Genomic DNA, 17,586 nt, shown 5'->3' on the forward strand with positions numbered 1-17,586 from the left:
TGCCTCCCAAGTGCTGAGATTACAGGTGTGCACCACTACGTCCGGCTTTTGATTTAGATTTTTAAGCAAGGGTTCCACCCTCCTGCCTGAGCTTCCGAAGTGCTGGGACTGCAGGTGTGCACCACCTCATTGGGCTTAGTTAACTTGTAAAACCACAAACAAACTCTGTTGTATGCAGTACAGGTACAACATCTGAATGTATTTAACATTACTGAACTATATTTAAAGTGATTTACATATTTTTAAAGTATATTCCCTTCCCCGTAGTAACATAGATATGGAGAGTCAGATTTAAGAAAAAGTTCATTTCAAAAATGGGATACTGCTCTCCAAACAAGTGGTATTGGATGTAGACAGTAGCCAGGCAGTAATATGTTACATACAAGTTCAGCTCAAGAGAACAATTAATTTCTGTACCATTCTTTCCTGGTCAAAATTTATGAATTCTATGGTTTCCAACTATACTTTTTCTGGTCCTCAGTGTTTACAATTCCTTAAATGAGACTCAAATATGATCAGTTTTATAAGAAATAAGGTTCTTGAAGAATTTGCTATCATTTGCAATTTCACCAATGTATTTATTAAGTCCAATCCCCGGACGGCCTGGGTACGGCAGAACACACAGCAACCCTAGGACTAGGCAGGCAGAGACAGGAGGGTCGAGATGAGGCCCTCATAGCCCACACAGCAAATTCCAGGGCAGCCAGGGCCAACAAATGTCTCAAGGAGTGGAAGAAAAGAAAAACTGTACCACTTTAAAACTATTATTAGAGAACACTAATTAGAACAGTGAGCGGCCCTTAACTGCTAATGCTTTGTAAAAGGGCTAATGCCCATGTATCCAAGATGCTATTCTTGGAGGTCAACTTGACTACATGTGGAATTAACTGGAAGTCGAGTCACTGGGAATACCCGTGAGGGATTTTTAGCTAATTGAATCATTAAAAGTGAGAAGACTCACAGTAAATCTGGACTGTACCTGCTCATGGCCGCCTATAAAAAGGACAAAGAGAGGCTGTGCTCTTGGCCTGTTTGACTTCCTTCTTGCTTTGCTGGCATTAGAGTATACTTCTTTGGAATTCCAACCTTAGACCAGCTGAGACATCCAGCCTTGGGGAGAGAACAAACCAACACGTTCTGTCTGTCTGTCTGTCTTTTTACTGGCCACTGAGAGACAACCATTGTTGGACTAGCTGAACTACAGCCTGTAAGCAGCTATCACCAATCTCTCACATATATACACTTATATATATGTATATGAATTTACATACATATCCATTCATTCTATCAGTGCTGTTTCTCTAGGGAATCCTCAGTAATACACTAATGTGAAGTTTCAAATAATGTTGTATAAAAATCCATGGTATATTCTATATTCTCTGAGGCCCGGTAGTGGTGATACACGCCTTTACTCCCAGCACTCAGGAGGCAGATGCAGGTGAATCTCTGATCTACAGAGCTACTTCTTTTTTTTTTTTTTTTTTTTTTGGTTTTTTGGATTTGGTTTTTTGAGACAGGGTTTCTCTGTATAGCCCTGGCTGTCCTGGAACTCACTCTGTAGACCAGGCTGGCTTCGAACTCAGAAATCCGCCTGCCTCTGCCTCCCATAGTGCTGGGATTACAGGCGTGCGCCACCACCACCCGGCTACAGAGCTACTTCTAGCATAGCCAAAGACATGCAAAGGAACTCTGTCTCCAAAAACCAACCAACCAAACAAGTAATGTATAGCACTGAACATCAATGTAAACTTCTGCGTACTGAACACAGCTGCCATGACTCTTACCTGCTGCCATTTCTGACGAAGGTGTGTATCTTTGACTGAGTACAGGTACTTGTTCATTTGGTCAAGAACTCCCTGATAGTAGACCATTGCAGAGTCATAGTTTCCCAGCAGTGCATATTCACGAGCCAATTTTACATTCTCAACAATCATTAGAAGACTCATGCTCATACGTAAGCTAAGAAAAGAAAAGAAAAGAAAAGAAAAGACAAGAAACATTTTGGTGTTACACATCTCTTAAAAATAATTATAAAGTTTCTTTAAAATACACTTTCCAGGGGGCTGGAGAGATGGTTCAGCAGTCAAGAGCACTGACTGCTCTTTTGAAGGTCCTGAGTTCAATTCCCAGCAACCACATGGAGATCTGACACCCTCTTCTGGAGTGTCTGAAGACAGCTACAGTGTACTTACATAGAATAAATAAATCTTTAAAAATATATATATATGTGTGTGTGTGTGTGTGCATGTGTGTATGTGTATGTATATACACACATACACACATACACACACGCACACGCACGCGCACTTTCCAGGGTTCCTTTAATAAGGAAGTTTACAATGGGACCAGTGAGACTATTTAATAGATGACCCAACTTTAATCCAATGAACCCAAGTCAAGGTGAAACAAGAAAACGAAATCCACAAAGCTGTCCTGACCTCCATGTAAACACACCTGCCCCCAAACTGACAAAATAACAAAATTTTAAATAATTCATTTATTAAGTATTAGTTAGGTAACTCATTTATCTGTATGAGTAGTTTGTCTTTATGTATGTCTATAATTCGTGAGCATGCAGTGTGTGCAGAGGCCAGAAGAAAGTGATTGATTCTCTGACACTGGAGTTAGAGATGGCTGAGAACCACAATGTATGTACTGAGAATTGTTCCAGGCCCTCTGGAAACACAGCCAGTGCAATTAACCACTGAGCCATTTCACCAGTCTGAACAAATAATTTTTACAAATTAAGTTTACAAAACACATGTAACACTATCTCTACATTCACTCCTACAATTTTCATTCTTAAACAGCATGGGACTTGGACACAAAGTTCAGTTCAGTGCTAGATTGCTTTCCTAGCATGCAGTAAGGCCCTTGGTGCAATGCTCAGCTGCAAGCAGCCACAGAAGAACACATGGCAAACAAAACAGTTTGAGATGGAGACAGAGTTAGACATAAAGTACACATAAGACAGGCCTTGGCTTCAAATTATAGTCCCATCAAAAACAAAACCCACACAAATAGACAACTTGTATGTTTGTTTGATTTTAGCTCCACCATAAAGGGTAGCTAGCTCACATTACTTCCTAGGTTAACTCAGTTCAAAACACGTTTGCCTATGTAGGTCCTCTGGCATTTTACTGGAATTTTTAATCAAGACATTTGTCTATAGTTACTCTACATTTATCTCTACTAGACTAAGTTCTCTGGGCGTAGGACATACATGTAAAACCTGTAGAATTGTATTTTCAGTGCAGGACACACACATTTTTTCAAAACATCTGTAAAACTAATGCTCACTCCTGGGCATAGTTTTGAGAAGTACAAATTAGCAAATACACAGTATATGAGTTTTGAAGTTAGAAAACCCTTGGTTAGGATTCTAATTCTGCCATCTTGGTTAAGTCCTTAATTTCTCCCTAGTCTCTATTGCTAAGTTGTCTGGAACAGCAATTACCTCCACAGTTACATAAGCAGGAAACAGTGAGTAGGCAGATGCTGTGGTGGACGCCTGCGAGGCCAGCCTGAGAAACGCAAGTCCAAAGAGAGCCTGAGCATGTCTCCAGCAAGCAGGAAACGGAAATGTGTGCTGGGACACAGCTCAACAGAGGAGCACTGGGCTAGCATGCATGAAGTCCCACACGCAATCCCTAGTACAGAGGAAAGAAATAAGTAACCTGGTGCCAGGCATGACGGCGCAGGCTTCTAAACCCAGCACTTGGGGTACAAGCAAGGAGGATCCTGAGATGGAAGCCAGGTCACTCCAGAGAAGTATATCTTCAATGGCTGCTTCTGCACGTGAGAACTAAGGTATTTGCATTTAACAGGATATGGATATGCAGAGAGGGACATAAACAAAACACCTGGTAACTGCCAGCTTTGTTAATGGGGACAGTGAGTGCTACTCTGTGAAGTACAGTTAACGGCAGAAGCCGGTCGGTCGGAAGGGTCTGCATGCTCAACGGGAACCGACTTGGATGAGGATGGTGGTGACAGACTAGAAAAGCAAATCTGTAACACTGTGGGCAACGCACTGCAGGCTGCCTGGGCGGTCCCGGCGCCAAAACAGGCAGCACTTCAGGCTTAGGAAGCAGCACGGGACCAAGGTCACAGGAAAGCTGAGAGCACAGAGAAGGATGAGGGCATGAAATGACTTCTTACTCCCTCGGTGTATCAGCAGAATCTTCAAGTGGGAGCCGATGGGCAGTAACGGGCCGTCACTGGGCAGGCGCATTTAAGTGGGAGCCGATGGGCAGTACTGGACCATCACAGGGCATGGCTCAGAGACTGGAGCGTACTCACAACTGTCTGTAACTAGTGTCAGGAGATCTGAAGCCCACCTCTGACCTCCAGTGTCACTACATGCACACACCCAGGCACAACGTTCACGTATTTTCTTCCATGTAGGAACCCTGCCCCGGCTCAATCTCTCCACACTAACTGTGCTTCATGTCATCCAGAGTCAAGAGCAAGTTAAATGGTGATTTTTTTTTCCTATTTGGTTTTTTTGAGACAGACTGGCTTATTATGTAACTCAAGTGGCAATCCTCCTGTCTCAGTCTCTCAAATGGTAGGAATACTAACATGTGCCACCATACTTCACTAGACAAGAAACGATCTTTCTTCTTTACTCTTTGGACAAGGTCTTCTTTGAAAGAACATGTCAACTAACTTTCCTCCAATATAATCTTAAGTGTAATGCTTGGTCTGGTGGGCGGGGCAGGGATGATGCTGCTGGACAGGTATCTCAGGAATCAATGAGACTGGCTCCTAGGATTTTCTGCCTAGTAGCCAAATTATAGGTAGCAATACGAAATGTTGGGGGGGGGCAGTTCTCATCCTTTATAGCTACTAATCCTTTTCTGAGCTACGTTTAATTAAAACATGTCATAAGCTGCGTATTAGGTGCTGTATTAGAATCATCACTCAATTTCCGAGCACAAGGAAAAGACAAGAAACCCAGATAGATGCCAGTGCTGTACTGAGCCAGCCCTAGGGAGTCACAGGTAGTTAACAAAGACCTTAGCACCACAAAACATCCTGAAAATTAGGGAAATGACGGGGCTGGGTCCCAACGTGGGGGAGGAGGGCACCAGACTAAGAGAGTTTTCTAATTTTCACTCTCCTGGCAAACTGTTTGCCGACCCCTCTGCTCAGCCCAGGGCAGAGAAGCAGCAGTGCTGCCAGTGCCAGACACGACAGCAGGACCCTCAGTGTGCAGAACCAGCAAGGGCAGGGAGCACAGCGACTTCGGGCGCTCTGTCATCTTCTTCTTCCTCATCTCAGACTAGAAGATCACAACTAAGAAAACCTACTCTTAGAGAAGGGTGGCTCCTTGCCCAAGATGCTAAACACACTGGGCAAGCCCACAGTATCAAAGTGATGGGCTGGGATTGCCACCCAGGGAGCAAATTCTCCCCATCCACTGCTGTAAGACAGAACAAACATGACTAGCAACAACCAGCGCAGGAAACTGGAGAAAGACTAATGACAGGATAAAAAGATCACCAGAGAATATAGAAATAAGGAAATGGTCAAACAATTAAAAAAAAAAAAAAGGAACCCCCCTCCCACAAATTGGAAAAGAATTCTAGAACTAAAACTGAAAACAACTCTTTGTTAGGATTCTGATGATGAAAAAACAAAAAGGTATGTACAAGGGGAAAAAAAATCTAAGTAAAAACGAAAATATAACACAATTTAAGCCAAAACAAAATGGATTTTTTCTTTCTTTCACTGTTTAAAGAATAAAATTTTAGCCAGGTCTGGCCATGCAAATGCCATTAATCCTAGCACTGTGGAAACAGAGGCAGGGGCATCTCTGAATTTACAGCCAGCCTGGTCTACACAGATAAGCTCCTGACTACTGGTGCTACATAATGAAATCCTGTCCCCCCCCAAAAAAGGAAGAGACACTGTAATAACTGAAAATATAAAGTCCTTCTTTAGAAACTTTAGGATAAGGGCTGGAGAGACAGCTCAGCAGTTAAGAGCACTGGCTGCTCTTCCAGAGGTCCTGAGTTCAATTCCCAACAATCACGCAGTGGCTTACAACCATCTGTAATGGGATCTGATGCCCTCTTCTGGTGCGTCTGAAGAAATGACAGTGCACTCATATACATAAAATAAATAAATCTTAAAAGAAAAAAACAAAACAAAAAAACTTTAGGATGAATTGGGCATAGTAGCACAGCATGGTTTTAATCCCAGTACTCTGACAGCAGAGGCAGATGGATATCTGTGAGTTGAAGGCCAGCAAGGTCTGCAAGGCAAGTTCTAGAACAGCCAAGTGAACAGAGAAACTCTGCCTCGAAATAAATAAGAGAAACCCTGCCTTGAAACACACAAAACAAACATCAAATGCAAAACTTCAGGAGTGTTTTTTATATGTATATAGGAATAACTATGCACATAGTGGTTTTTATATGTATATAGGAATAACTATGCACATAGTGGTTTTTATATGTATATAGGAATAACTATGCACATAGTGTTTTTTTATATGGATATAGGAATGGGAGTGGGAGGAGGATTGGGGTGTGGGGGGACAGGGGTCATTGTAAGGGGGTGGGGATGGACACACAGACTAGTATTCTTCCTAAAGCACCCTCTACCTTGTTTTGTTGAGACAGGGTCTCTTACTGAACCTAGTGCTTCCTGACTGGCTAGCGTGGCTGGCCTGCAGGTCTCAGAGATCCTGTCTGCCTCCCCTGCACTAAGATTAGAGGCATGTGCTCGTACCCAGTGGCTTCTGAGATCCAACCACATTTCTATGCTTGCTGGCAAGCACTTTAGCAACTGAGATCTCTCCTCAGCTTCTACAGGTACATTTTACCTACCTTCTAAACAGCAAGGAGAAACTGGCCACTCTCCGTCTTTCTCTTTTGGCTGCTGCTGGCAGAAGCCAGGACCTTGCTGCACATTCTGCTACTGAGCTATATCCCTAGTCTCTGACCAATTCCTCCCATGAGCTTCAGTTCTGAATCTGAGTAAGAACAGTAAGAAGTGAATTTCTTACAGATAGGAATCCTAAACATTAGGCAACTTACAATGTACCAACATATAGACACAGACAGACAGACACACACACACACACACACACACACCAGGATCTAGAAGGGTTTACCCCAGGAATATAAGGATAACTAAAGATCAGAAAAAAAATCTATCACTGTAATTCCTTACACTAAAGGACAAGGTACTTCACATAAAAAAGGGTAAAGATTATAAAAATCAAGTCAGAGAGAGATTATTTACATTTATGAAACTTAAAAATATAGTAAATTTGACGCTAGAGAGATGACCCAGTGGCTGAGTCTTGGTTGACACTTGCTGCTCTTGGAGACCCAGATTAGGACCTCACTCCCACAGCAGACATCTCACAACTGCCCGAACCTCCGGTTCAAGGGTTCTAACATCCTCCTGCCTCCAGCGCACCTGCCTGCAACTGGTGTACATAAACTTGTGCAAGTACACACCTATACACAAAAGATAAAGCTATCTACATAAACTCGTGCAGGTATACACCTACACACAAAAAATAAAGCTATCTTTAAAAATATAGCAAATTCAATAATGCTAAACATGAGCAGGGATTTGGGGAGACAGGAGCCCTCACAATTTGTGGGAATAAAGACATAATGAACAATCTGGCAGTACTTAGGGATTACACACACACACACACACACACCATACACACACATATCAATGGCCCTACGCAGAAATGTTATAGCCAGCAATCTCACTCCTTTATAAAGATTCCAGAGGAAGCCTCCCAATGATTCATAAAGGGACTTGATTCTAGATGTTAATGACAGAATTATGTGAAGAATCAAGCAGCTGAAAGCAGGGGGAATAAAATCAAGGTGTATTATGTATATGTATGAAAATGACAACCCATATTATGTACAATTTGTATATCTGATTATAAAATACCACAAAAAAAGTTGGGAGAAAATCTGTTAAGAAAACGTGGTAAAGAACATAGTTAAATATATAAGTACACTGTTGGGTATGGTTTTGTGTACTGTGTATTCAGATGCTGACTTCTGTGTCCAGAGATCTGGTTGCTGCCCAGATGTGCCACTGTCATGATTATTGAAGCATCTGTCTCACTGATGTGTAAAAATTGTTTTCCATTCATTACCTCTATTTGGTTGATAAAGTGCTGTTGAGCCAATAGTTGGGCAGGAAGAGAGGGTAGGCAGGACTTCTGATTCTAGTCAGGAGGTCCCGAGGAGAGGGAGGACCATGAGGACTCACCATGAGCAGATCGCCAGGGAGCTGCCATGAGGATTCATATGGAACAGAGGGACCCAGGGCAAGACTCAGACGGGGCCACGTGGTGACAGAGGTTAGAATAGGTGAGTATCTGCCCAGCTATAGCGCCTGAAGCCTTCTAATAAATTTAAGGACTGTGTCTTTATTCAGCAGCTAAATAGGACAATAGGCATAGGAAAGCCCCCAGAAGTCCATCTACAGTACATGGAAACAACGAACAACTTTATCAACAGCAACATGAATTAGATCATCAAAAATAGAGGGTTGGGAAACAAAATCTTAGACACAGAACAATGTCTAATTTGGATACCATTTTACTAAAGTAATAATTACTTATACTACATAAACACTTACTTTAAAATATATACATGCGTATCTAAGTATATTAAATGTGCCAGTCTAAAGAGGGTAAGGAAGGTGAATCAAAGAATCAGATGTGTAATCCTAGCACATAAGAGTTCAAAACCATTCTCAGCTGTGTATTGAGCTTAAGGCCTGGACTAATAATACCTTGAATTTGTACTTGTAAGCAGGCAAAAAGGTTGGGGGGGCGCTATTTTCCTCCTGGTATTAAACTGTGACTTCTATCCTATTCACTGTCTCTTTTATATCTGCTCAAAGGAAAACCAGCTATTACGTGGCAAGCTCCTCTGTGAAGTAAGTGGCCCACACCACACAGACATGAGGGCAGTCTCAGGCCATCAATTAGTGATGATCTAAGGTTCTCACACCAAATACCCATGAGCAGCTAAATCCTGTTAACAATATGCATGAGCTTGAATCCTCCCCTGGTTATGGCTGGAGATGACTGAGGCCCTGGATGACGCCATTACAGCTTTGTGCAAGACTGAATCGTAGGCAGCCTCAAAGCCACACACTCCGTGTTTTAGCACTAAGCTATGCAGTAACTGATAAATACAACCCAATACAGGTTAGGCCTGAGCTAAAGTCACCTTATCAGCATCTGAAGTCGAAAAGAAAAAGGAAAAAAAAAAAAAAATCCCAGGAGAAATGAGTGCCAGAACTTTGTGACCACTCATGTTGCAACTAAAAAAAAAATCTCCAGAGCAGAACCTATAGCTTTCATTTGTTAACGGCCGTACCCTTAGCATCCAGGACCATGCTTGGCACACAGATCTCAGAATACCTTTGAATGAGTGACTGCGTGAAGGTTGCCTTAACCACAAACCCTCTTCCCTGGGTCTTGCTTCTGATCCCCAAACTCTCATGTTCCAACCTGCTGAGACGGCCAAGCTTACTTCTTTTGTTGAGATGTTATTCTAGGGTAGATTTTATGTACTAGGATGTTCTGCCTGAATGTCCACGCACCTAGTGCAATGAGGGCCACAGAGGACAGAGGGAGGCATCAGATCCCCCGACAACAAAATTGCAGATGCTCGCAGCTACATGGGAGCTGGAGATCAAACCTGGGTCCCCTGAAAGACTGCGCCATCTCTCCAGGCCCATTCGATCCTTGTGCGATTACTTCTACCTTAAGCTGTCTCTGTCCTATAGCAATGCCTGGTCTGGGCAGTAGCACTGAAAGAGAGGAAACTGGCCAGCTGTGGAAGTGTACTGTGGCTCTGTATGGCGCAGGGCAGAAGGTCTGACTTTTGGGGGGGGGGGTGGGGGGTGGGGAAGGTCTGGGCTCAAAGCCCAAAGACCTTATTCCCAGCCTTCTTCAGTGGTATACTGTTTTGAATTTCTTCTCCTAGTCATATAAAATTCCTTTCTAGCCAAAGCTGGTTCCTTCTTTTCTCCAGAGAGGGAAGTGGAGGGTGCCACGCTGGCTCTGGCTGGCCTGGAACCACAGTGCCTCTCTTGCTCAGCCTCCCAAATGCCAGGTTACAGATGTGAGCTTCCATGCCTAGCTTCATCTTTTTCTAACAAATAATGCAACATCAATCCAAGGCTGCATTAACAGGTGGCATGCAGAGCCCTTGGCTATCAAAAAAAAAAAAAGAAAAAGAAAAAAAAAAAAGAAAAAAAAAAGAAAACAAACAAAACAAATTCCAAATTGTTTATGGCTATACTGTCAAAGCACTCTTATTTCACGAAAAGTTAGGAAAAAAATCATTTTCCATTATTCCAACAGTATCTAAGCCAAAATATTAACATCTGTATTTTTGACAGTCTTCAATTTCCCTTATCATTGCTCAAATTCCACTGCAAAGAATAGAAACTGGGTTTATCTAGTATAGTATCTGGCAGAATTTGAGAAAGTGTCTATAAAAGGGGGAAAAGCTAATAGACACTTAACTACTATTAGCTGTAAACAGTACTTGGCTCAAGATTAATGTAACCCTACCCCAACCCCACAAAAAGCAGCAACAACAACAACAACAACAACAAAAACCCCACCAGTTGCCTCAAGATTGAGAATCTTAGTTCTTAGAAGGACAATCTGCTGCTTCATCTTACTCAAGTCTTCCTTTATACTACCCAACGTGCTCGGTTTGTTTACAACTGTGGCCAACAAGCTACAACAGGAAATTTTAATTTAAGTATAAATTTAATTACACACAAAAAAGTCTCAGCTGTTTTAAGTGATCTTAGTATCTGACCAAGTTCCTCTGCAAAGAGACAAAATAGTCCCCCACCCACGGACAACTGGAGAAACCAGCAGCTAAAGAGCTGCAGAAGAGGCCGTGAATCCAAGGCTTGAGCACTAAGCTCTAACCACCAGTATGAGGCTCTCCCCGGTCCACATCTGCGCAGGACACCACAGCTGGTCCACATCTGCACAGGACACCACAGCTGTCTAATTTCTAAAGGTATGTAAGGCTGGACTCCACTGAGAAGTGCCATTTTTACTGTAATATGCACAGGTCACTCACTCAAGAAACATTTACAGAAAAACGGGTTGTAAAAGAACTGCTTTGAAGATAAAAAGACGCAAGTAGATGAGCAACTGAGGCAGTGAAGGCAGAGGCTATTACTGGCTACAGTGCCAGCCTGAACTATATGCCAGCCTGTTTCAAATATATAGACAAAAAATGAATACTAGCAATAAATTTTCTAAGAAAAAACAAAAAGTGTGTGGCACAGTGCATGTGAGGAGGTCAGAGAACAAACAACTGTGGGGAGTATATTCTCCTGGTTTCAGGAGTTGAACTCAGGCTGGAAAAGCACCCTCAAATGTGCAGGGGACAAACAAGCAATTTCAGGGAATTTACCTCTGGAATTTGAGGAGTTAGTTACTGGCGGTCAATGGCTGACAAGAACAGTCACTGTCCTTTGAGGCCATGGATGCTGGCCAGCTGACCACCCACATGCACACAGACAGCACTAACTGGTCTCAAAGGTTTATTAATAACAATGGGGGTTTATTAATAAAACAACATAGGATCTGAAGTTGGGGAGACAGAAACACCTGGCTTGTTTGGTGTTGAAGGGATACAATCAACGTACATGGTATAAATATATGAAATTTTCAAAGAGTTAAAAATATTTAAAAGAAAATAGTAGTGACTATGTAGCAATTATGGAATTATGATAAGACAAAAATAAAGAAATTACACTTTGAAATTGTTTTTAAGTTTTGTGGAAAGGCTTTGGTAGGCTTTATTTTTATTATTTATTTATTGCCTTATTTTAATGGGAGAGTGACAATACAGTAAATTCAACAAGATTCTCTAATCCTTAATATTTATCAGAATTTTAGTTTCTGTTTGAAAATCAGATACAGACTCCTTTGCAGATTTTATTTACACACAAACACACAGACACACTCACCCTTATTTCCAATGCTGGAAGGCTAAAAACTTTGACTATTTCTCTGCATAGACTGGGAACGTAACTCTGTGTGTGTGACAGCTTAGCATGTGCGAGGCCCGGTGTTTGATCCACAGTACTAAAAAGAAGTAAAAACAAAAATAAAAAATTAAAGTTAAACAATCCGTCTATAAATGTATCTCCAGGCTGGCAAGATGGCTTAGCAGGTGAAGGCCCTTGACACCCAGGGTAAAAGCAACAGCTTGGCAGGTAGGATGGAAGGAGAGAACCAACTGCTCTGAAATACTGAGCCAGCTCTCCAGTTCCTGTGCTGAGGGCATGCGTTCCAGTCCCGGCTCTCACAACTACCTGTAACTCCAGTTCCAGAGGATTCAGTGCCCACTTCGGGCCTCTTCAGGCACATATGTAGTGCACATACATACCTGCGGTAAGTATTCATAAACAAAAGTAAATGACTCTTCAAAACAAAACGCAAGGGAGCTTGAGAGATTGCTTGGTGGTTAAAATGCTGCTATTGCACGGAGAACCTGGGAGAAGTGTGGTACCAACAATCCCAGTAACGCCTCTTGCCTCGGCCTTGTACTGGGATACACTGAACCATCAAGAAAAATGGGCGTCACTGTTCTGTTGGGAGCTAATCACATAAAAAGTACTACTGATTACTAAATAAAGGCTTGAACTGAGGGTAGCGGACGAAAGTTCAGAGCCACTTTCGTCTACTAAGGGCACTGTCTCTAAACAAACAAACAAACAAACAAACAAACAAAGGGCTGGCAACATACGGTACAAGGCAGAGGCAAAAGGACCAGGAGTAGCTGGTCGTGGTGGCGCACGCCTTTAATCCCAGCACTTGGGAAGCAAAGGCAGGCGAATTTCTGAGTTTGAGGCCAGCCTGGTCTACAGAGTGAGTTCCAGGACAGCCAGGGCTACACAGAGAAACCCTGTCTCGAAAAAAACAAAACAAAACAAAAAAAGAGAGAGAGAAATAAAAAAAAAAAAAGAAAGGACCAGGAGTTAAGGTCCAGTTTGGGCTACAAGACACACTGAAGAGGGGCGGGGGCAAGGTAAGGCCGGCAACAGTTGCAAGTCTACATTTGTATGCAACTGCACCCACATACCGAATGAAACAAATAAATTTTCTCTACCGCGCCAAATCAAAAAGGCCAAAAGCTTTCATGAGAACACTGGGCTCTCAAATTAAGAAACGTGGTGGCGCACACCTTTAATCCCAGCGCTAGGAGGTAAAGGTAGCGAATCTCTGAGACTAGTCCTTCTCGACAGAGCGAGATACAGAACAGCCAGGGCCACACAGAGAAACAAGACAGACGGAGAGAGAAAGAACAAAGTCAACATTATCACCCTTAAAAACAACAAGCACGAAGCAGCAAACGCCGGCGAGCTGGCTCCGAGCATGCCCAGCTACCCGAGCTCAACTCTCGCAGAGGTGGAAGGAGCGAAGCGAGCCCTGACTTCCACTCGCGCGCCGACAGCTACAGTATACTCACACAATAGCCATGAGTCCAAAACTAAACACAAAGGCAAATACAAAGGAGAAACAGAACAGAAATAAGTGATCCGCCAAAAAGCAGTACAACTCCAACCTAGCAAACTGTACGAAAAGAAGCCGAATCCCAGCGTCCAAGCTCTGGGATTTCACAGCGCGGAAGTTTCGGGGTGGAGGCGTGAAAGCTTCGAACGCGTTCTGGGATCGCGCGCCGCGGAGGCGGGACAGGGAGCACCGAAGCCCGAGCACTCACCTGGCGCAGCCCAGGAACGGGGCACGCTCCCCGCCGCAGTTCCTGGTCGCTGCCAAGTTGAAATCAAACCGGGGAAGCCCCTCTCAAAGGGCCCTCCGTCTGTCCCGTACCCGCGGGGTCACGCCCCGGAAGTGAGGGCTCTACCCGAGTGCGCGCGCAGGCGGAACCTGCGGAGGGGCGTGGCCGAGCCCTGCGTGCGTCTGCGCACTCCGCGTGGCCGCTGGGGAATGGGAGTAGGCGTGGGGGAGGAAAGTAGGCGCGGCAAGGGCTTGGCAAAACCACGCCTACTTCAGTACCTACTGGGTGGACCAGTTGGTCTTCTCAGGGATTCTTCACTTTTGCCTTCGCGTCGACTTACACTAAGCTGCTCTGCTCAAGCAATTCATGTATGACACATTTTGCTTTAGAACTCGGTACTTAAGAATATGTAGCCTGGGACCTATGTGCCTCTGTAACACGAATACTCTCAACACATGCTACAGGTGGGATTTCCTTTCCGATTCCAGAGGATCCATCACCCTTTTCTGATTTCACAAGGCAAAAGGCACCAACTGGTACCCATACATGCATGCAGGCAAGCCACTGCATATATGAAATACTGTTTTACAGGGCTTAAAGTCTTCTACATTTTTCACCCAAAATAGAAAATATATTTTCTGCTCTAGTAGATATGAACGTTAGTGTTACAGAGCACAGAAAACTAATCAGTACATCAGCAAGAATAAAAAAGGCCACTTAGAGAGATATCGATCAATTACGCCAAGAGGTGGATTTATAATCTATATGAATGCAAAGGCCTATTAATTTATAAAGCCAGATTATAGTTTAAAAGCTTCTCAAAGGTGCAAAATGAATTATATGGTATACTTAAATATACAGGAAATCCTAAAACCTACAGGATGAATCTGCAGTCTCAGTAATCACTAGTAGCCTGGTGTGGAAGTTAGGAGTTGGAGATGATGTTCTGGTAGTGGAGATGTTTTCCCACATTTTTACATGAAATAAATGTTGTAATTTGAGTTTATATAAATTATACCTCAGTGGTTTTTTGTTGTTGTTGTTGTTTTGACTCAAAGTCTCACTCTGTAACCTCGCATAGCCTGAAACGTATCACATACCCCAGGTTGACCTCAGACTCATATAGTTTCTCTGCCCTTAGAGTCCCCATTACAGCCATGGGCTTCTGGGCCTGGCTTCAATGAAGATGTTTTAAATAGAAAGACAAACCTCCAAAAGGTGGCTTACAGCATGTTGTGATTTGAATACGTTTGGCTCAGGGAGTGTTTGGCACTGTTAGGAGGTGTAGCCTTGTTGGAGGAAGTGTGTCTGTGAGGGTGGGCTTTGAGATCCTCCTCCTAGCTTCCTGGAAGTCAGTCTTCTCCTGTTTGCCTTTGAAACAAGATGTACAACTCTGGGTGCTTCCATGATGATAATAGACTGAACCTGTGAACCTGTAAGCCAGCCCCAATTAAATGTTCTCCTTTATAAGAATCGCCATAGTCGTGGTGTTTCTTCACAACAATGGAAACCTTAAGACACAGTGACTACTTATATTTATTTACTTATACAAAAAAAAAAACACTTATAAGCCGGGCAGTGGTGGTGCACGCTTTTAATCCCAACACTTGGGAGGCAGGCAGATTTCTGAGTTCTAGCCTGGTCTACAGAGTGAGTTCCAGGACAGCCAGGGCTACACAGAGAAACCCCGTCTCAAAAACAACAACAACAAAAAATTTATAGTTACCCTTAAATCACAGAGATTTCAAACTTCTTTTTTTTTAAAGATAGAATCATGATAAATAACCCATGTTAACCTCAAACTCTAGGGTGATCCTCCTGCCTCAGTTTCCCAAGTGTGATCACACAATTTTCTGCTTACCTACTTTGCTTTTTCACCTTTGCAGTGCTGAGGCCAGTTCTATCCTGAACTATGCCTCAGCTTTTCCATCCCCTTCCAGATCACCAACTTACAGCTGGATGCATGCAATCACTAGAACCCATAAAGGTAAAAAATACAGGGTCCTGGGGCTGGAGAGATGGCTCAGGGGTTAAGAGCACTGACTGCTCTCCCAAAGGTCCTGAGTTCAAATCCCTGCACCCACATAGTGGCTCACAACCATCTGTAATGAGATCTGACTCCCTGTTCTGGAGTGTCTGAAGACAACTACAGTGTACTTACATATAATAAATAAATAAAATTTAAAAAAAATACAGGGTCCTGTCTAGTTTTATGTCAACTTGACACAAGCTAGAGTCATCTGAAAGGCGGGAGCCTCAACTGAGAAAATGCCTCCATAAGATCCAGGTGTAGGACATTTTCCTAATTAGTAATTAATATGAGAAGACCAAGGCCATTGTTGGTAGGGCCATCCCTGGGCTCTATGGAAAAGCAGGTTGAACAATCCCTGAGGAGCAGGCCAGTAAGCAGCACCCCTCCATGGCTTCTGCATCAGCTCCTGCCTCCAGCTTCCTGCCCTGTGTGAGTTCCTGTCCTGACTTCCTTCAGTGATGGACTATCATGTGGAAGCGTAAACTCAACCCTTTCCTCTCCACCTTTGTTTTGGTTGTGGTGTTTTAGCACAGTAACAGAGGCTCAGACAAGGACTGGGGCTAGAGCTGTGGTGACACACACCTTTAATCCCAGCACTCTCAGGAGGCAGAGACAGGAGGATCCCTATGAGTTTGAGCCATCCTGGTCTATATAACAAGTTCTAGGACAGCCAGAGTTACCTAGAGATACCCTCTCTCAAAGGAGGAGAAAGAGAAGGAAAAGGAATGAGTAGGAAGAGGAGAAAGAAGGAAGGAAGGAGAAGACAGGAAAAGGAAAGACGTGGAGGTGAAGAAGGAGGAAAGGCAGGAAGAAAGGAATGAAGGAAGGAAAAGAAGGAAGGCAGCAAGGATAGAAGAATTGCATAGCCTCTGTCTGAATAAGATCCATGTCAGTTGCCCTCACATTCGTTACCCTCGAAAATCATGTGTCAGTCTAACCTCAAAGGGTCTGCCATGTACAACTGTGCAGTCCTCTGGAGAGAATGTGTAGGAGCCACCTGCTCATAAGTCATGGCTGCTTCACTGGGCATCCCTCAAACAAGGGCGTCTCAAGTGGGGCTTCGAAAATGAGGCTGTCAGGCAGACTCATGTGACCCGAGAAGCTACAGGGAAAGAGGTAGAAAGGTGCTTGCCAAAGAGTTCAACTTTATTAACTAAGCAAAGGAAAGGTGGAAAGCCTTCAGATGAAGGTATAGATTGTGTAGCAGGAGGAGGATACGTTTTGCAGCTAAAAGTAGAGCTTGGAGGAAAGGGAAGACAGAGTGCTTCTGAGAGAGGTGTGACCTCTGGACGTACACGGAAGGAGAATGATCATAAAGGACCAATTCCTGACAATGTTTGTTTTCTGTCTCTTGCTCCAGTAAAATTACATTAGTTATCATGCCTAGCACATTGTAGGCGCCAATTAGAAAGTTGTAGAATGATTAAAATCATAATAAATAAAAATCAATGTATACATGGGGATACCATAATCTTTTCAAGGTTTTTATTTTTATATGTATGTACGTACGTACGTACGTACGTACGTACGTACGTACGTATGTATGTATGTATGTATTGCTTGCATGTGTATATGTGCATTAAATATATGCCTGGGGCCTGTAGAGACCAGAAAAGGGTCCCTAAACCCTCAAAACTGGAATTATAGATGGTGGGGAGCCCCTATGTGGGTGCTGGAAACCGAACCTGTGTTCTCTGTAAGAGCAGCACATGCTCTTAACCACTGAGCCACCTCTGCATTCCCTGAACAAAATCATTCTTAAAA

The 17,586-nt window shown here is 43.3% G+C and overlaps 1 protein-coding gene across 2 annotated transcripts in view; it reads right to left on the bottom strand.

Annotated features, from left to right (window-relative positions):
- The window catches only part of Katna1 (katanin catalytic subunit A1), a 38,873-nt gene extending 24,957 nt beyond the window's left edge, over nt 1-13,916 (bottom strand). The window contains exons 1-4 of one of the 2 annotated variants that reach the window (XM_052169947.1): nt 13,773-13,916; nt 12,016-12,133; nt 6,840-6,985; nt 1,785-1,959 (exon numbers count right to left, since the gene is read on the bottom strand). In XM_052169947.1, coding sequence (XP_052025907.1) covers nt 1,785-1,952 — 168 coding nt within the window. In that variant the 5' untranslated portion in view covers nt 1,953-1,959; nt 6,840-6,985; nt 12,016-12,133; nt 13,773-13,916. The remainder of the gene's footprint in view (nt 1-1,784; nt 1,960-6,839; nt 6,986-12,015; nt 12,134-13,772) is intronic. The other variant, XM_052169946.1, reaches the window with a different exon arrangement.
- Nucleotides 13,917-17,586: the final 3,670 nt, after the last annotated feature.

The sequence above is a fragment of the Apodemus sylvaticus genome, chromosome 23 (assembly GCF_947179515.1).
Source record: "Apodemus sylvaticus chromosome 23, mApoSyl1.1, whole genome shotgun sequence".
In the NCBI taxonomy this organism is placed as follows: domain Eukaryota; kingdom Metazoa; phylum Chordata; class Mammalia; order Rodentia; family Muridae; genus Apodemus; species Apodemus sylvaticus.